This window comes from Odocoileus virginianus, chromosome 1, assembly GCF_023699985.2.
Source record: "Odocoileus virginianus isolate 20LAN1187 ecotype Illinois chromosome 1, Ovbor_1.2, whole genome shotgun sequence".
Taxonomy (NCBI): domain Eukaryota; kingdom Metazoa; phylum Chordata; class Mammalia; order Artiodactyla; family Cervidae; genus Odocoileus; species Odocoileus virginianus.
Genome location: NC_069674.1, coordinates 75,045,571 through 75,066,589, shown reverse-complemented (window position 1 = coordinate 75,066,589; position 21,019 = coordinate 75,045,571). Strand labels below are relative to the sequence as shown.

Below are 21,019 nucleotides of genomic sequence, written 5' to 3'. Positions count from 1 at the left end.
TTTTAAATGCCACTTGAAATTTTGAAGCACTGTCATGACGAGAATTAATAACAAGTAGTTGATGCTTTTTAAATTTATTGCACAGCCCTCTCTATCTCCCAGAGATCAGTGGTAGAGAAGACAACTTTTTCATGTAATTTTCATTATGAGACTGCCTTTGTTAGGATGTAAAAGTTGTTTATACAATTTAATATTCTACTTTCTAACCAACCACTTAAGGTTCATGAAGAATAGAAAAGTAGTAGAATTTGAAGATAACGTGGGAAAGGCCTTTGACCAGGTTAAAAATGTAGATGGGAATCAGCTATAACTAACAATCTTGAACTCATTGCTCCAGTTGGTAATTATTTTTGAGCCTTGTTACACACCTCTGACAATCAGAGGCACTCACATAGACCTCTTGTAGCTCTCCTGTGAGAACATGTGGGAAAGAGTTTTATACTGCCAGATAGAGAAACACAGCTTAGGATATAATAGATCTAGCAAAGCAGTTTGCCTTTCTTAAGCGAAGTCTGATGGTGTGTCTGTGTGTGTGTGCATATATTCAATTAACAAACTCTATTTATTAAGGAACTATCATTTACTTTGCAAATGCAGTTGCTATTGTTGCTCAGTAGCTAAGTCCTGTCTGACTCTTTGCAACCCCGTGAACTGCATCTTGCCAGGCTTCCTGATCCATCACCAACTCCCAGAGCTTGCTCAAACTCATGCCCATTGAGTCAGTGATGCCATCCAACCATCTCATCCTCTGTTGTCCGCTTGTCCTCCTGCCCGCAATCTTTCCCAGCATCAGGGTCTTTTCCAGGGAGTCAGCTCTTTGCACCAGATAGCAAAAATATCAGAGCTTCATCTTCAGTATCAGTCCTTCCAATAAATATTCAATATTGATTTCCTTTAGGATTGACTGGTTTGACAGTCCCTTGCTGTCCAAGGGACTCTCAACAGTCTTCTCCAGCACCACAGTTTGAAAGCATCAGTTCTTTGGCACTCAGCCTTCTTTATGTTCCAACTCACATCCATACATGACTATTGGAAAAACCATAGTTTTGACTAGACAGACTTTTGCTGGCAAAGTGATATCTCTGCTTTTTAATACACTGTCTAGGTTTGTCATAACTTTTCTTCCAAGGAGCAACTGTCTTTTAATTTCATGGCTGCAATCACCATCTACAGTGATTTTGGAGTTCAAGAAAATGAAATCTGTCACTGTTTCCACTATTTTTCCCCATCTATTGTCATAAGTGATGGGACCAGATGCCATGATCTTAGTTTTTTGAATGTTGAATTTTAAGCCAGCTTTTTAACTTTCCTCTTTCACCTTCCTCAAAAGACTCTTTAGTTTCTCTTCACTTTCTGCCATGAACAGTATGAAAAGGCAACTGCAGTTGTTTATAGTTGATCTTGAAGACAGATACTACTCCCCTCATGAAGTTTCCCATGAAATATTCCTATAAGGACAAAACAAATGCAGAGTTCACATTTTACCCCTGTGACGATAATATGAGTGACCACAACACTCTTTTACAAGCTTGTCGTGTGCACATAAAAAATAAAATAAAATCACAAACAGACTCTTACTACTGAAATTCCTTACCATTCTACTTCGGTGTTTGAAATACAGTAATATATAGACATTAGAGAGAAGAACATACTCTTATTTTGGCTGAGTTGGGAAATATAGAACTTTATTGTGTATGAACAATTTAAAAGTATTTAAAGTAATGCTGAACTAGATTTCACATTTTATAAAATCTTATATATTCACCTGCTATAAAATTACAAAGGCAAAAAGCTGCAAAAAAGCAGCAATTTCTTTCTGGCAGTTTCTCTCTCCAGAGCAAATCACTATCACCAGTTTATTTTGTTTAATGCCAGTAACTTTACAAGTTGAGAAGCCTAGGGTTTAGAACACATCAGAAGAGAAAGAGATCAAGGGTCAAGGATATAGATTAGCGATGGGTTAAGAATGAAAGTAGAGATACACTTATTGAAAAATAAGAAATTATTTTAATGGAGGAAATACTAAAGCCTATTAGCCATGCAGATAGCAATTCCACACACATATTTCTAGACCAGACCTGTTTGACTGGCTTGGTCTCAGAACAACTAAGGTAACCAAAAGAAAACGCTGGTGTGAACAAAGTCAATAACCGTTTGCAGTACAAATGTTCTAAAGATATGGTTCAGGAGATTTAAAATGCTATCATCTAGAATTTGAGCAAATGAGGAAGTTAGGAGGCAGGAAAGTCAGAGGAGAAGAGAATTAGAGAAGGGAGGAAATGTATACTAAGAACTCACATTGAAAAAAATTAGACAAGTCATTCATGCCAGAGTTTCTCTTTCTAGTCCAGTATTTACCATCCATGAGACTTTGGGATAACCTTCTCTGTTGTCATGTGTAAAATAGTAATTTCGTTCAGGAATGCTGTTCATATAATATGCAAAATTACTAGAATATACATGATCTATCTTCTCCTGTGACAAATATTAAATATAACTAATAGGAGAACTTTCAATCTCTTAAGGATTGAGATTCCTGAAGTAAAGTTTATTCATATAGTTCATCTGTATGGTGGGAAAAACCTGAAAATAATCTTTCTTTAAATTTAAAATAATGGATTTCATAGCTGTACAACTAATAAAGAAAAGATGGGTACGTTACTCAAAATCAGTCCAAGAATTTAAATTTAAGACCACCAAAAAATATAAAAAATAAGGTCATTATACTTCATTAGGAAAACTTCAGTGTACAAGAGTCTATAACATCATTCCTTTAACATCTCAATGAGAGCGATTTTAGTATTTTAACTTGGATTTTTTTCCCCAAAAACATTTTGATGAGGGTAAACTTTGTAATTAGTAGCCTTGGAATTTAATACTGTCATTACTCCTGTATATCTTTGTAGTGTTCACCTTTCCCAAACTAGCTTACTTGATTGTGTGAAAGTATTAGTCGCTGAGTCATGTCAGTGATCCCATGTTTGTGATCCCATGGACTGTAGCCCACCAGGCTCCTCTGTCCATGGAATTCTCCAGGCAAGAATACTGGAGTCAGTAGCCGTTCCTTTCTTCAGGGATCTTCCCCTGCCAAGGATAAAACTAGGGTCTCCTGCATTACAGGCAAATACTTTACCATCTGAGACACCAGGGAAGGCCCTCTTACTCAATTAGCTCATGTTATTTCCCACCTATGAGGACAGGGTCAAAAACTGCATCCAAGAAAAGTGGCACTGGCCAGTTATGTTTCTTATGTAAGTCCTGTCAAGGTTTTTTAGGCTTCTAAGTAGTTTGGAAAAAGAGGGGCAGAGATAAATCTTATTATGGTCACCTATTGACCCTCTTAAAATTTCACTATATGGCCCAAGTTTCAGTCAAACATGAGAAGTAATTGTGTCCTTGTGCTTGAATCTGACTTGACTAATGCCTATCAATATTTTCATGACTCATTTTGAGGCATGGTCAACGGTAAATGTCTGAGTCCTGTGCAAATACTATTAATGTCTCAGTACTGGGCAAATACCATTCGGTTAAACACACTGAAAGAAGTTTATTTAGCAAAGAGAGAATCATAGCACAAGTTTCATAGACTGGTTAAATAGAAGCTATTTGTCATACCCTCTAAATCCTTTTGAAGAATTGAGATGATTCTTCCAGCTTTAGTAAAGTGAGTTCGGTAGTAAATTTGGCGTGCATTTCACCTTGCATTTCTTTATCTTGGTTCCCTGTGTAAATATATTCTACTTTGCATGGGTTTACAGAGTAATCAGTGTCTCATGGGCCTTCTCTGGTGGCTCAGCAGTAAAGAATCTGCCTGCAGTGTAGGAGACCTGGGTTTGATCCCTGGAGGAGAGCATGGCAACCCACTCCAGTATTCTTGTCTGGAGAATCCCATGGACAGAGGAGCCTGGTGGGCTACAGTCCATAGGGTCACAGAGTCAGACACAACTAACGTGACTAAGCAACTGCAGCAGCAAGCGTATAATGACTCCACATTTTGAAATTAAGGATTATACAGTTTATTAATGCTCACTGCATTCTTCTTTCTAATGATTTATTCTTTTCGGTCCCTAATTTACAAATGCTTAAGGATATATACAAATACATCAGTAGGAAAGTAACAGTGGTCACTATAACTCAGATCTTAAATCAGTTTCAGAAGTATTTCAGAGAAAACCATGCATAGGGTTTACTCATGTTTACATCTGGTTTCTAATACTGTCAGATGTTTTGTCAGTTAAATTCATTATTACAAACATGTCGAGGAGCTGCTCACATTTTTATTTCACTAATTATTGTAAAAATTATGTAATTACATTAGATTATTTTAAAAGAACAGATCCACTTAATTTGAAATCTCTTTCATAAACATAGTTTGTGTCTGAAGATAATATTGGTCATGGAATATAATTTTTGAACACAAGTTTGCATTCTTATTTGGCATAATCCCTTCATATCTCGCTGCACAGAAAAAGTTAGTGACATAACATGTCTGCGTAAGAAGTGGTGCTTAGATACATGAAAGATTTTTCTTAATTACTGCTTCTCTTCCTCCTAGTGAGGTTTAGCTCAGCTGTCCCACTCCATCAAAGATTTTGCACTCTCAGAAGTATTTTCTGATAGTTTATAAAACTTTAGTGATCTAACTTACTTCATAAAGAAAATTATAAGAAACACGGTGGAGAAATTACACTCCATGTTCTCTCTGTATAGTGACATCTACTGGGCTTTAGCTCACAGTGATTTTTAAGCAAGTACCTGCACATTTTATGGAGGTGGAAGCTCATTTCTCCCCAAGTACAAATATCTAGTTATTTGTGATGCAGAGAAATAATTTTCACTTAAACATCAACGTTAGTTCCGGAATTTAACAAGGTTACCTGAAGGTAGTGCTGGAAATATATACCCTTGACGTCTAGGTTCGTAAACCTCTATCTGTTGGCATAATTCAAAACAGGCTTCCTCTATACAACTGTGAAATAATTTCTTGTAATTATGTTTTGGGAGTATCCCGGAAGGTAGGGTATTGTATATGAGTGAACGTGGAGAGGTCGACAAAGTTACTGCTTTGGGGACATTAAGGAAGCACAATAGGAAACAATACCCATTAAAAGGATAAACTTCTGCGATGAGACTGTTTTATGTCGACCGGTTTTAGAAAATGTTCTACAGGAAAAGGACGAGACTCATGCCTTTTAAAACCCCATCTATTTGCCTTAAAAGGATGCTGTGATCCTTTTCTGGCCAAAACTGCTTTGCACTTTGATATTTAAGGCCAAGCTTAATCCTGAATGCCTTCCCAGAGCAGCCGGTAACAAACAAAACCCTTGGAACACCCTGTAAGTTGCTCACTCCACCGCGGAGTGAGAAAGGAGCAGAGTTGTTTAGTTGGCCCCCTAGCCTGCTGCAGCGCATTCCTGGATCTCGAGGGCAGCTTGTCCCGGGGTCGGCCCCGCCCTGGCGGCTGCCTGCCACCCTCCCGCGGGCGCGCTCTGGGTGGGGCCTCGCGGCCGGTGGAGATGCGGCCGAGCGCGCTGGGCGGGTGATGTGAGCTGGCTGGGCGGCGCGCCGGGGCAGCCGGAGCCGCCGGAGCCGCGCGCCGCGTAGCTGTAATCGGACACCCGAGCGCTCGCCCCTTGCGCCGGCCACTTTCCATTCACTCCCGAGTGCTTGATTGAGCGACGCGGAGCACGGCTCCGGGTGCCGCGCCGCTTCAACGCTGAGGATTCCTTTACAAAGGAACTCAGAAGGCAGGAAAGAAAGAATTTCATCGCTGGGACACCCTAGAAATTACGGTCTTTTGGGGAAAGGGCTAGAAACGAGGAGCCAAACCTGTAGCGCATTGACGACGTTTCCGCGCTGATCTCTTTCCGCCTCGGTAAGCTGGATTCCTTGTTTTCAGCATTACAAATTTAGCAAAACACAACTTTGGATCTGTGTATAGACTTTTCACACATCCGTGTTCTCAAATCTGGACGTTTGCTTAAGAGCGCGTGTAGTTTGTCATGGAAGTGTTTCCCTTGCAGAGAGCCTGACTGGAATTGTTTTTTTAGGTTATGACACCTGCGGAGGGTTTAAAGTTGAGTATCCCTGCCTTCTAAGGCAAAATTACTGGAGAGAATTTTATAAGAGGCCTTTTATTACGTGTTAGTAGTGTTCAGTCATTACAAGTGAAAACAATAAGCATCGTGTCTTAAGTGTTTGAGTTAAAGGGAAGAAGTCCTAAAATATGAGGGGCGGGGGCATGTATAAGATACTTGACTTTCCCTCACTTCTCATCTCTGGATGGCTTGAAATCACGTTGCTCTTTATACTCACTCCACTTGACCTGTCATTTCATTTCCAATGTTATTTTTTGCAATTTGTGGCGTATGTTGCTTTCATGGGGACATATCAGATAAGATATTGATAATAGCAGTAATTTTAAAATGTGTAATTATTAGCCTGCTTAATACAGAGACAAAGGTTAGGCATATTTATATATTTGGGGGGAGTGAAATTTAACTATAAAGTCAACAAAACCAGGGAGCAAATTACTAAGGGAAAATCACCCTATAAAATCGGTTTTCTTTCAAGTTAATTTAAGGATGACAAGGTGAAGAGGTTGTGGAAGCAGGAAGAAAGTGTTTCTTTTGAAAATTACCAACACAAACATCTCTAGGGTTCCCTCCATCTGTGTGGTAAAAGAAGCATAGAATTTTTTTCTACCTTATATGTACCACCTAAGAAATCAGTGTAAGTTTTGTTCACAGTGGCATGTTCAGTTTAATTGTTCCTTTGCTTCTGTATTACTGAAGCTTCTTTATTGCTTCTGTACTGTATTACTTTTCAAATTTTAGTGGCATTTCTTTATTGAATAACAATACAGATTTTAATTTTAAAACAATGAGATTTTAATTTTAAAAGCCACATAATATTGAAGATCAGTATTGTTGTAACCTGTAAAAATAGATTAAACTCTGTCATGTCATCTCATTGTATAATTGTGTTAGACTCAAAATGATTTTTTTTTTATTAGTCCTGAGTTTATTTTGCATATTGTGGCTACTGGAGCTCCTATAGATTTGATATTACTCATTACATGATCTCTAGTGTTCAGACATTAGTTAATAACATGTAACAATTATATAGATATGGTTTAAACAGTAACACCTGTCTTTCTGATTTATCTTTTGAAATTTTGACAGCCCACTTTCTTGTTGATTTATTTTAAAAAAGCGTTGAGGTTCACTGGATTGCTCACCACTAAGTCATTGGTTTGAATTTGGCACAAATTCATGGTTACCTCATCTACATCATTTAACAGCTGTATGGTCATCTGTATAAACTGGCAGATAACTAATTCCAGTGATATAAGTGATCAGGAATTGAGCACTGGTAGATTTTTGTGTAGAAATATCATTTCAGAGATGGTTGCTCCAAAGAGCTAGTAAGTGTGTGGAAGTGAAATTTTATGTGAGATTTTTCTACTGCTACTATATTTATGTAGAAAGAGAAGTTTCCATCTGTTAATACCTATTGGCACCATTCTCAAGTCTTTTCAATGTAATGTGTTTTTTTGTTGTTGTTCTTTAAAGAGAATAACAAGTTTAAATATTGGTTTTTCCTTTGGGAATTGACAACATTTTCCTGGCTGCTTTGCTTAATATTTACATTATTTTGCTGGATGATGAAATAACTTCACTTTTAACAGACTTCCAGACACAAATGAAATCAAATCCGAATTTTCATATGTAAGGCAGAAAGTCACAGCACCTCCTACTGTTTGCATAACTCTAAAAGTTCAGATATGTCTTTTGTGAATAAGGTGCTGTCTAGATTGCTGGTTTTGTGTGTATGGGTGGGTGTGTGCTCCTAAAATGTGAAGTAAAATATAACAACTTATTATCTTTATTATAAAGGTATTTTCCCTTGGATATTAACTTGCAAATCTGAAGAAATGGCATTCCAGGCAGTTTGCATCTTGGTTGGAGTATTTGTTTGTTCTACCTATGTGAAAGGATCGTCTCAGCCCCAAGCAAGAGTTTACTTAACATTTGATGGTAAGAAAGTTGATAATCTGAGAAAAATGTTGAAGTCTTTTTTTTTTCTTAATCCAGATACAAAAATTAGTAAAGAGAGTAAAATAATAATTGAGTATTGATTAGCATTAGAAAATGTCTACTGGATTGCTTTTTGAATGATGTGGCTGTTTTAAACTATTGATTAACAGACAAAACTCTCTATTTCATTTGTTTATGAAAATGTTTGAAATGGATTCTGCCCTTTTTGAAGTTTCTTCTGTGTTTACATGTACATGCATGAGGAGATGGTGAAGAATTCAAAGCCTAAGATCTTTAAGCTTAGTGGTCACTGAACTTTGATGAGGAACACCCCTTATATGGTACTTCTCATCAATAGAAAGAGCTATGCAGCTTTAATTATTGAAATTTTTTCTAATACATTTTGAGCCTTAAACTAAAAACTGGGTCTCTCCATACATTGTTCTAATGGTGTTCTTCTATTTCCATGAGGAGATCCTGAGGTTGGCAAAGTCTCCTAATTAATTGAAAAGGACCTAAAATAATATGTTTTTGATTGCTATTGTATGCAGATGCTCTCTTCAGAAGCTTAGGAAAACAAGTGTGATTTCAAATATTCACGAACATGAAAGGCATGTTAAGGTCCTCTGAGGGAATGGTTTGCCAAATGTGTGCATGAGCTTTAATGTATATAATTCAAAAGACTTGGATGATTTTGGTCATCACGTAACCCAAAATAATTGGACAAATGGAATAAGAGAAGGAAGATCAGGAAGATCATCTCTTGCCAGTCAGAGTCATTTATATTTTTATTGCTCCTTTCAGCTTTATCTCTGCATAAACGTTAGTGTCACTGGGCACATTTTCATTCATTTGAGAAGCAGTATACTCTCAGGCCTTATATAGCCGTGTGCCTTTGAAACTCTGTTATTTTCCATTTGAAACAGCAGTATGACTGACACTTATGACTCAAATGGCCATCTTTTTTCTTAGTTTCTTAAATCACCAGTGCTTTCCCCAGAATCATCACAAGCACTGAAGGATCCTTATTTGGAACTTAAGAGTGTGTGAGCTTCTAATTGTTTCCTTAGCTTCTGAAGTAGCCATTCCCCCCAAGAACCCATGGCTATTAAGTTAAGTTGGGAAGAAAAAAGACCTTTTGAAATGTTTTTTTTTTTTAAATTACTAACACATCTTACTGGCTGCTTTCACCTCTTCTCCCAGGATGAAAACTGTGAATTGTTGTTGTTGTTTACTCACTAAGTTGTTTCTGACTTTTTTACAACCCCATGGACTATAGCCCACAGGCTCCTCTGTCTGTGAGATTTCCCAGGCAAGAATGCTGAAGTAGGTTGCCATTTCCTTCCCCAGGGGATCTTCCAGACCCAGGGATCGAACCTGCATCTCCTGCATTGCAGGTGGATTCTTCACCACTGAGCCACCAGGGAAGGCCTAGGGCTATGAATTACCTAATCAAGTAAAAAGTAAAGGCATTGAGGAGCAGTGCAGTCCCCTCCCTGTTTTCTATATTCCTCTCAGTGTATAGGAAGACGACATGGCAACCCACTCCAGTGTTCTTGCCTAGAGAGTTCCGTGGACAGAGGAGCCTGGTGGGCTGCTGTCCACGGGGTCACACAGAGTCGGACACGACTGAAGTGACTTAGAATGCATGCATGCACAGGAAGATGAAGTGATCACATAGATTAGGTATCTAAACCTGCTTTCCATTACACCAAAACTAACTAAAAAGTTTTAAACTGAAACTTGAGCTTGAATATGTAACTGTTAAAAACAAGTTTGTCACTAGAAATAGTTCATCAAGTCTGTTTTTGAAAAGACAGTTACATTTTATCTTTTAAAGAGGAAACTAAGTAATACAGTCTTTTAAAACCAGACTTCAGTATTGTATAGAATAATGACCACTGTCTACAACATGACTGGAAGTTGATGGACTTTTTAAAATACTGCATATCTAAAATTTTAAGTGCTCTGAAATTTAAAAAAGTTCTTATAGAATAAAACTTAATTTATAACATATGCAGAATACAGCATGATTAGATAAGTTAATTATCTGAAAATCTTATAATTCCTATTTTATTCTTCCCAAGAGTCTTACTTGGAAATAACTAGATAGAATTCACTTAATTTGGATACTGTTTTAAAAAGTTATATCAACAAGGATAATGAAATCCCATGATTTCTAAATTAATAACAAAAAAACCTCCAAAAATGAACTATGTAATAAGAAAAGTATCTTGAGCAAAACCAGTTGTTTAAAATGTATTAATTTTAATCATTCAGTTCAGTTCAGTGGCTCAGTTGTGTCTGACTCTTTGCGACCCCATGAATCGCAGCACGCCAGGCCTCCCTGTCCATCACCAACTCCCGGAGTTTACTCAAACCCATGTCCACCGAGTCGGTGATGCCATCCAGCCATCTCATCCTCTGCCGTCCCCTTTTCCTTCTGCCCCCAATCTCTCCCAGCATCAGGGTCTTTTCCAATGAATCAACTCTTCGCATGAGGTGGCCAAAGTATTGGAGTTTCAGCGTCAGCATCAGTCCTTCCAATGAACACCCAGGACTGATCTCCTTTAGGATGGACTGGTTGGATCTCCTTGTAGTCCAAGGGACTCTCAAGAGTCTTCTCCAACACCATAGTTTAAAAGCATCCATTTTTCAGTGCTCAGATTTCTTCACAGTCCAACTCTCACATCCATGACCACTGGAAAAACCATAGCCTTGACCAGATGGACCTTTGTTGGCAAAGTAATGTCTCTGCTTTTTAATATGCTATCTAGGTTGATCATAACTTTCCTTCCAAGGAGTAGGTGTCTTTTAATTTCATGGCTGCAGTCACCATCTGCAGTGATTTTGGAGCCCCCAAAAATAAAGTCTGCCACTGTTTCCACTGTCTCCCCATCTATTTCCCATGAGGTGATGGGACCAGATGCCATGATCTTAGTTTTCTGAATGTTCAGCTTTAAGCCAACTTTTTCACTCTCCTCTTTCACTTTCATCAAGAGGCTTTTTAGTTCCTCTTCACTTTCTGTCATAAGGGTGGTGTCATCTGCATATCTGAGGTTATTGATATTTCTCCCGGCAATCTTGATTCCAGCTTATGCTTCTTCCAGCCCAGTGTTTCTCATGATGTACTCTGCATATAAGTTAAATATGTCATAGTAATTTTCTTAGCTGATTTAATTGTACCTGCTTGAAATCCTGTTTCAAATTTCTTATTACTTAAAGTGTCTCAGTGATATTATGATTTGTCTGAGTATCACACTGAATAGGTTACTAAAGATATAGAATTTTTGTACAGGGTTGACATATATACTTTCTTTCATTTATTAATATTTTAAAATTTCTGAGTGACCCATTAGAAGAATCCTTTCAGTTTTGTCTTACTGCCCAGTTAAAAACACAGTCAGTTTAAAGGTGTGTGCAGTAAGAGATCTCTTCTCCCATACACATTCTCTCCCTTCTTGTGGTGGTGGAGTGATGGAGAGATAGCATTTGGGAAACAATGATTTACAGATTTGCCTTCCCTATTGATCTAGCACAAGGTCAACCAGATGGTTGTCACTCCTAGGGGAGAATATACTTCAGGTGTTATTAAATAATTATGTGCGCTGGATAAATCTTGGTTAAAAGAACTGTTATTACGATTAGATACTGTGTTTCATAAAATTTTATGCCAAATACCTTTTCAAGTGAATAAAATATTCGTGTAAATTATTTTTGTTTGAATTGAATTTTTCTTGAAAAAACCCAGTAGTTTATGGATTCATATTTCATAACATTATTGTCATATTCTTTCCAGAAAATCTCTAGGACCAATAAGGTTCATAAGGAAAAGCAAGGCTATGTACATAAATAGACAGAACTTGTTTTGATTGCTAATATTATGTTGAAGTTGTTAATGTTCAGTCACTCAGTCATGTCTGACTCTTTGCAACCCCATGGACTGCAACTCACAAGGTTTCCTGTCCTTCACTATCTCCCAGAGCTTGCTCAAACTCATGTCCATTGAGTCAGTGATTCCATCCAACCATCTTGTCCTCTGTTTTCCCCTTCTCTTCCTGCCTTCTATCTTTCCCAGCATCATGGTCTTTTCCAGTGAGTCAGCTCTTCACATCAGGTGGCCAAAAGTATTAGACCTTCATCTCTAGCATCAATCCTTCCAGTGAATATTCAGGGTTGATTTCCTTTAGGATTGACTGCTTTGATCTCCTTGCAGTCCAAGGGACTCTCGAGAGCCTTCTCCACCACCACAGTTCAAAAGCATCAGTTCTTTGGCACTCAGCTTTCTTTATGGTCCAACTCTCACATCCATACATGATTACTGGAAAAACCATAGCTTTGACTCTACGGACCTTTGTTTACAAAGTAACATCTCTGCTTTTTAATATGCTGTCTAGGTTTGTCATAGATTTTCTTCCAAGGAGCAAGCATGTTGAAGGACGTTCCCTCTATTCCCACATTTAATATTTCTTGTAAATGAATGTTGAATTTTGTCAAATACTTTTTGTGCCTCTGTTGGAGACAATCAGTTCTTCTGGTTTTTCTCGTTCATTTTGATACGGTGGTATATCATGATGATTGTTTTGCAGGTATTGAACCATTGTTACATCCCTAAAATAACTCCCAATTGATTATGGTGCATGCTTCTGTTAAAGTATTGTTGAATTCTGTATGCTGATGTTTTGTTGAGGATTTTTGCACCTATGTTCACCTGGGATATTGGCCTATAATTTGTGTGTGTGTTTGGTGTCCTTTATGATAGATTTTCATGACTACCCACTCCAGTATTCTTGTCTGGAGAATCCTCTGGACAGAGGAGCCTGGTGGACTACAGTCCATGAGGTCACAAAGAGTTGGACACTACTGAAGTGACTTAGTATAGCGTAGCATAGCATGATAGATTTTGGTGTGTTGTATTTCCATTTTCATGTGTCCTAAGATATTTTCTTAAATTTTTTTTTTATTTCTTCACTGACCAGTTGGTTGTTTAGTTGTTGTTTAGCTGCTAAGTGTTCAAGTTGTTTAGTAACATGTTTAATCTCCACATATTTGCAGAATTTTGTTTTTGTTTTTCAGATTTTTCTTGTAATTGGTTTCTAGTCTTATACCATTGTGATCAGAAAGATACTTGATTTGATTTCAGTCTTCTTAAATGCATATGACCTAAAATATGATCTATCCTGAAAAAATATCCCATGTGCCCTTGAGAAGAATGTTTATTCTGATGTTTTAGATAGGATGTTCTATATGCATCTGTTAAGTCTTTCTGGTTTAATGTTTTGTTTAAGACTGATTTCTGTTGATTTTCTGTTGGGATGATCTATTCACTGCTTAAGGGAGATATTAAAATTCTCTCCTATTATATTGCTGTCATTTTCTCCCTTTAGGACTGTTAATATTTGCTTTATATATTTAGGTACTCGTATTTTGGATGATTAAATATTGCAAATATTATATCTTCTTGTTGGTTTGACACCTTTATCATATAATGACCATCTTTGTTTTATTTTTTACATTCTTGCTTTAAAGTCTATTTTGTCTGATATAAATATATCTACCCCAACTTTCTTTTGATTTCTGTTGGCATAGAACATCTTTTTTTTCATCCCTTAACGTTTAGTGTATGTATGCCTTACATCTGAAATCAATCTCTTGTAAGAAGCATGTAGTTGGGTCTTGTTTTTAATCCATTAAGCCATTCTGTGTGTTTTGATTATAGAATTTATTCCATTTATATTTAAAGTAATATTAAATAAGTATGTATGATTTTTCTATTACTGATTGTTTTCTTGCTGTTCTCTCTTCCTTTCTTCCCTTATTCTCTTCCCTTGTGCATTTGTTGTTGCTGTTTCTTTCTTTTTTTATTGCTTCATAGCTCTTTCTTCCAATTGTTACTGGCGTATAGCTGATTTATAGGGCTTCCCAGGTGACTCAGTGTTGGAAAATCCATCTGTCAATGCAGGAGACATGGGATATGCAGGTTTGATACCTGGGTCAGGAATATTCCCTGGAGGAGAGAATGGCAACCCACTCCAGTATTCTTGCCTGAAGAATCACATGGACAGAGGAGCCTGGCGGGCTACAGTCCATGGGGTCACAAAGAGTTGAAATGACTGAGCCATTCAGCATACACATCACAGTTAATTTACAGTATTGTATTAGTTTCTGTTGTAGAGTGCATTAAATCAGGGACAGGTGTACATATATCTACTCTTTTTTTCCCCCTTAGATTATTTTCCCACATAGGCCGTTACAGAGTATCTTCCTTTGTGTTTTGAAGACTTTCTTTACTGTTATGCTCAGATTTTTTCCTTATCTTTTACGTACCAGAGAGATTTTTATTTTCATATGTTTTCTTGTTACCTGTTGGTTCCCTTTCTTTTCAGCTTAGTGAAGTTCCTTTAAGTTTTCTTACAGGGCCAGTTTATTGGTTGTGAACCCCTTTAGTTTTTTCCCGACTGGAAAACTTTTTTCTTTCCTTTGGTTCAGGATGATAACCTTGTCGGGTAGAGTATTTCTGGTTTTAAGTTTTTTGTTGTTTTTTTTTTCCTTTCAGCACCTTGAATATATCATGCTACTCTCTTTTGTCCTTGAAAGTTTTTGCTGAAAATTCTGCTGATAAGTCTTACAGGGACCCTGTTATATGTAACAGGTTGCTTTTTTTTTTCTTTCTTGCTGTTTTTAAGATTCTTTTGTGATCTTTAAATTTTGACTGTATAATTACATTGTGTCATTGTGTGGATCTCTTGGGTTCTTCTTATTTGAAACTTTCAGGAATTCTTGGATCTGGATGTTTGTTTCCAAAATAAGGGAAGCTTTCAACCATTATTTCTTTAAATAAATTTCCTGCCTTTCCTCTCATTCTTGTCCTTGTGGGACCCTGGTTAAGCAAATGTACTCCTTTTCATGTTGTCATACAGGTACCATAAGCTATCTTAACTTTTTAAAATTCTTTTCTTTTTTTTTTGTTTGTTTTGTTTCCCTGTTTGGGTGAATTCCACTGCCCTGTCACCAGATCACTGATTCTTTCTTCTCTTTCATCTTGTCTGCTGTTGAACCCCTCTACTGTATTTTTCAGTTCAGTTTTTAAATTCTTTAATTCTGAGACTTTTGTTTTGTACCTTATTATCTTTTCTGTATTCAAGTTCTCACTGTCTTCATCAGTCTTCTAAATTCAGTGAGCATCTTTATGACTTGTGCTTTGAACTGTTTATCAGATAAATTTCTTGTCTCCATTTAATTCAGATTTTTTTCTGAGGTTTTATTTTGTTCTTTGTCTGGAGAATATTCTTGTTTCTTCATTTTGCTTGACTCTGTTTCTGTGTATTATGTGAAATAGCTACCTCCCTCAGTATTGAAGAAATGGTCTTATGTAGGAGATGAACCTTAATTGTTTAACCTTGAACTAACATTTGCTTGTCTCTCAAACTTCTGTGATTGTCTGAAAATGTGAAAGTGTTTAGCTCAGTTGTGTCTGACTCTGTGACCCAATGGACTGTAACCTCTGTCCATGAAATTCTCCAGGCCAGCATACTGGAGTGGTTTGCCATTCCCTTCTCCAGAAGATCTTCCCAAACCAGGGATCAAACCCTGCTCTCCCACATTTCAGGCAGATTCTGCAAGCCTTGTGATTGTCTAAGGAAGCCTTGTGATTGTCTAAGCAGTCTGATTCATTCTTGATGGGTCATAGATGAGGATGTAACAATGGCTATGAGAGTTTCATAGCAAGGGATCTTAGGAGGAACCTAGTTTCAGGCTGACTGGAAGACTACCCGCATGTAGCAGCTTTTGAAATATGCAAATATATACAGCTCTGTGGGACCACAGTTTTAAGCCCTGCTGTCCTCCAGACCAGGTGATATGAAGGTGTCCCCTGGATGACAGTCACGAAACTCAGGGCTCCAAACAAGTGTATAAACTTATTTTTTGGTAGGTACTACTTAGCTGAAGTGAGGCCAGAGGAGAGTACAACCATGGCATTCTCTGGCCTACTTTCCCTGAGAGCACTTCCACAGCCTCTAGTGTGTGACAAATGTTAAGTCTCCCCCTAAGACTTGAAACTCAAGAAAACAGGTCTCTCTCTGTCTCTCCTTTTTCTTTTTTTCATAGAAAGACGTGTTGTGTTTCATTATGCTGTGTCTGTTCAATGCCCTGGGTGTGGTAGCCTCCCAAGAACTGACTCTGATTGGTTCAGTCCAAAAAGCTTGCCAGGCCACCAAGCCAGGTGATCAGGGTGCATCTTCGGTGTGGACTGGGCATACCTGCTGGCTTTAGTGGACCAGCAGGAGAGCTCGGGGTTGTGATGAATCTGCAGACTCTGACAGTAGTGAGGAAGCAGAAGGGTGCAGTAGTGCAACTTCCAGCTGTGGTAAAGCAGCAGGAGGGCACAGGGCAAGTCCCAATACCAGAGATGTTGCAGAGCCACAGGAGAGTGCTGTGCCTGCTGGCACTAGCCAGGTGGTGGGGAGAACACAGAAAATGTCACTCACCAACACCTCAGTCCCCACAGAGAGTCCCAGCAGTCCACTGCTCCTCCCCTGCACCGCCCTCCCTGCCCTGCTTCTGACCCCAGCAGGTGCTTTAAGATTGGCAAATGAATTTCCTTCACATATAGACTAGGAACTTTTTAAGCTGCTACTTTTTTGCTGAGTCCCAAGGCAAGTGTCTATAAGTCTTTAAATAGCAGAATCTAGGCTCCAACAGTTTTTTGGAGCCTGAACATAAGCCCCTGGAAATAAGTCCCTTGGTTTCAAAGCCAGACATTATGGGAGTTCATGTCTCCTATGTAAGTCCCAAGGGTTGGGGTGCTTGATATGGGGCACAAACCACTCACTCCTCAAGGAGAAGTTCCATATTTGTGAGCTCATTGTGGGTTGCTGTGCCAAGATGGATTTTTTGGCAAGAAAACATCTCTGCCTGTCCTGCCCCTTTTATCCTTTGAGCTGTTTACCTAGTTTCCAGATCTTTTTTTTAGAGGGAATCATTCCTTTTGTAGTGGAAGATATGGTTGTGTTCTTGTGAGATGATGAGTTCAGGATCTTCCTATGTTTCTTGGCTTGAACTGACGAAATTCAATTCAGGTCAGTTGCTCGGTCATGTTGGATTTTTTGTGACTCCATGGACTGCAGCACGCCAGGCTTTCCTGTCCATCACCAACTCCTGGAGCTTGCTCAAACTCATGTCCATTGAGTCGGTGATCCCATCCAACCATCTCATCCTCTGTTGTTCCCTTCTCCTCCTGCCTTCAATCTTTGCCAGCATCAGTGTCTGTAACAATGAGTCAGTTCTTTCAGTCAGGTGGCCAAAGTCTTGGAGCTTCAGCTTCATCATCAGTCCTTCCAATGAATATTCAGGACTGATTTCTTTAGGATTGAATGGTTTGATCTCCTTGAAGTCCAAGGGACTGTCAAGAGTCTTCTCCAACACCACAGTTCAAAAGCATCAGTTCTTCGGAGCTCGACTTTCTTTATGGTCCAACTCTCACATCCAGATATGAGCAGGAAAAAACATAGCTTTGACTAGACAGACCTTTGTCTGTAAAGTAGTGTCTCTGCTTTTTAATATGCTGTCTAGGTTTGTCACAGATTTTCTTGCAAGGAGAAAGCATCTTCTAATTTCATGGCTGCAGTCACCATCTGCAGTGATTTTTAATCATGTTTTTAATTTCTGTTATTAAGTACTGACTTATTTAGGAGTGTTACACTTCTTGATAAATTTACCTCTTTTCCATTATGAAATATCTCTGCTTATTCCTGGTAGTAATTTTTGTTCTGAAATGTATTTTGTCTTAATGTAACACTTTCATTTTTCTGGCATTCAGTGGGGAAAATATTGGTTATGATTTCAGTGCCCTTGAGGAAATTTTTAATAAAATATTATGAAAAACACTTAAATATTTTTGTGTACATAAATGTATGAATATTAGATTGGCAATGTGGTATAATGAGAACAGTGTTTACATGGAAATAAATATTTCAGGGTTTTCAACCCTTACTTCTTCAGTAATTAACTCTGAAACTTTGTCAGGACCTCGGTTTCCTCAATCAGGTACAAAAAAATTTGGACTAAATTGTTTCTAAGACCCCTCACTATATCCCTTGCTAAAATTATATGATATTTTAGCTTAGTTTTATTATATAAATATAACCTCCTTTGAGTAAGAACATTTTGTGTGAAGGACCTAGGCAAGTGGAAGAAAAGAAACCTAAACAATTTTTTAAAAATTCATGGGTCTTATTACCAGTTTTAAATCATAGTTGTTTGCTCCTTTCTGGGTATGCTGTATTGGGGTGTTTACTTAATTTTCCTAATCCAGAATTTTATAGTCTATAACATGATGATCCTGCTTCATAAAATCAGTTTGAAAATTAAAGGAGTTAAGTTTGTAAAGTGTTTTATGTTGTATGTAGTGTTCATTCTATTATAATACACGAAGGCTTGCATGAGTTATTGTTTGTAAATATGATCTTCATTTGGCCTCCTCTGGTGGCTCAAATGGTAAAGAATCTGCTCCAATGCAGGAGACCTGGGTCAGGAATATCTCTGGAGAAGGAATGGCTAACCAGTCCAGTATTCTTGCCTGGAGAATTCCACGGACAGAGGAACTTGGCAGGCTACACTCCATGGGTTCGCAAAGAGTCAGACACAACTAACTGACTAACACAACAACATTATTTTCATTTGTACTGTAATTAATTCCACTCCACTTAGCATAGAGACTGCTATTTGTTATTGCTCAATAAATGATGAATTAACATAAGTTTTGATACCCATTTACCACTATACCTCCACAATCGATAAAGCTTTGGTATAGTACAATCTCTATTCAGTGAATTTTTATTTTTTTTAAATGATAGATACCAGGTAAAATGCAATAGATATTCATTTCTTCATCATAGCACTAGAATACGAACAGCATGAGAGAGGAATTTTTGTTACTTTTCACACAAATGAATTTAGATCCATCCCCTGCAATGCAGGTGATGGTCAGGTATTTTCTGATGGTGGTTTAGTCGCTAAGTTGTGTCTGACTCTTGCGACCCTGTGGACTGTTGGGCTCCTCTCTCCATGGAATTCTCCAGGCAAGAATACTGGGTTGCCATTTCCTTCTCCAGGGGGTCTTCCCGACCCAGGAATCAAACCCCCGTCTCCTGCATTACAGGCAGATTCTTTACCGACTGAGCTACAAGGGAAGCCTCTATCTACTTCCAAACTCTTCACATTATACACTAAAGATTCAGCATGGTCTGGGAATTCACCTTTTATGTTAACCCTTTTCAGTTAATTCTCAAACTTCCTTCTAATTATTCTGTGTCCTTCCCCATTGACATCTAACCTCTGTAAATTTTAGACATTTTCTGCCAGAGAACCTTCTGTGCATTTTGATTAGAAGCCTGGTTTCCAGTGTTAAAATGAAAGATACTGCATATAGGTCCTTGATAGGTAACCTGCCAGTAGTATTGTCTTAATCCTCAGTGTCATTGGCATCTATGTATGCTAGCATGTTTGGCACATCTAGATATGTCTAGAATTTGGAAGTATTGACCCAAATGAATTATTTCTTTTAAGATTCTATATTTCTAAAGTTCAATTTTTCATGATGAGCTTAAACTTAATACGAATCTAATCTACTTTTTGACTGTCATGGCACATAGTATGTGGTTTGAAATTATAGACAACAGTTTGTCATTCTTGGTGCATTTAAGAGTTTTATAAAAACCTCAGAAAGGAGAGCATGTGGGATGATTTCTGTTCCATTTCTGCACTATGATATAAAATTTATGTGTATAAAAATATCCATAAAAAGATGCTAATAAAATCAATCACAAATATAAATATACCCATGTAAATAACAAATATGGACATACACTCAAAGCAATGACTGTTAAATAGTTTTTTTTTTTTTCATACTTTTGAGGTACTTGAAATTGATTCAGAAATATTTGTTCTTTGGAATGCATTGTATATGAGAAATTAATATACCTTAAGTCCAATATTTTAATTGAAAATTACTGGATTTGTTAATTTTATATGAACCAATGAAGATATATATTATTAAATTGCTGAAAGAGTACAGTATCTTGGATTTTTTTTTGTTTTATTTTTGTGTGTGTTTTAAGATTAGATTATTGTTGTTGTTTAGTTACTAAGTGGTGTCTGACTCTTTTGCGACCCCATGGATTGTAGCCCACCAGGCTCCCTGTCCATGGCATTTCCCAAGCAAGAATACTGGAATGGGTTGTCATTTCCTTCTCCAAGGGATCTTCCCAACCCACATCTTCTATATTGCAGTTGGATTCTTTACCACTGAGCCACCAGGAAAGACCCTAAGATCAGTCATCAGCTGCAGTCCAGAAGTTAACTTACCATAAATTACACAACAGCTTCACCTCAGTTACCAAAGAAGCAACAATTCAATCATGTGGATTTTTTTTTCAGTACAATCCTCTAAATTATCAGACTTGATTTTTTAAGTAATCCTAAGAAATACTGGATTATCTTTTTTGATTATATGTTTTTAAATCTAGAACAATAATATTCTGAAATAAAGGAGTAGGATAAAACTAAGGTGTGCTCAGTTAACACACAGGGTTCAATAAGTTTAAATATCATTTTACTAAACAGGCAGCTGTCTGGCTCTACTTCAGGTTTTCTTTTGGCTAAAAACTCTTATGAGTTATCATGGTACCTATGGAAATATTTTAAAATGCTTTATAAAACTATGGATGCTCAAAAATAAATTCACTGTCACATGCATGGCAGAAAAGTCAATTATTTGTGATTGCTAGTAATTTTTTTGCTTGTGTTCACCAAAGTAGTTATGACTTCCCACTACTAAAGTGTTCCACTCCCTCTTAAGCCTGTGACTAATTTCTTAAAACTCAGAAGAAAAATGACTATTAAAAGATTAAAACTCAATAAAGATTTTTACTATTTGAATGCATAGCTATTATTGGCCAGTTTTCCAGTCCAAAGTTGAG

General features: G+C 37.5%; 1 protein-coding gene across 1 annotated transcript in view; it reads left to right on the top strand.

Annotated features, from left to right (window-relative positions):
- Positions 1-5,539: 5,539 nt before the first annotated feature.
- The window catches only part of SEMA3C (semaphorin 3C), a 196,588-nt gene continuing 181,108 nt past the window's right edge, over positions 5,540-21,019 (top strand). The window contains exons 1-2 of the mRNA XM_070469942.1: positions 5,540-5,875; positions 7,899-8,039. Of these exons, the coding sequence (XP_070326043.1) occupies positions 7,937-8,039 (103 nt within the window). The 5' untranslated portion in view covers positions 5,540-5,875; positions 7,899-7,936. The remainder of the gene's footprint in view (positions 5,876-7,898; positions 8,040-21,019) is intronic.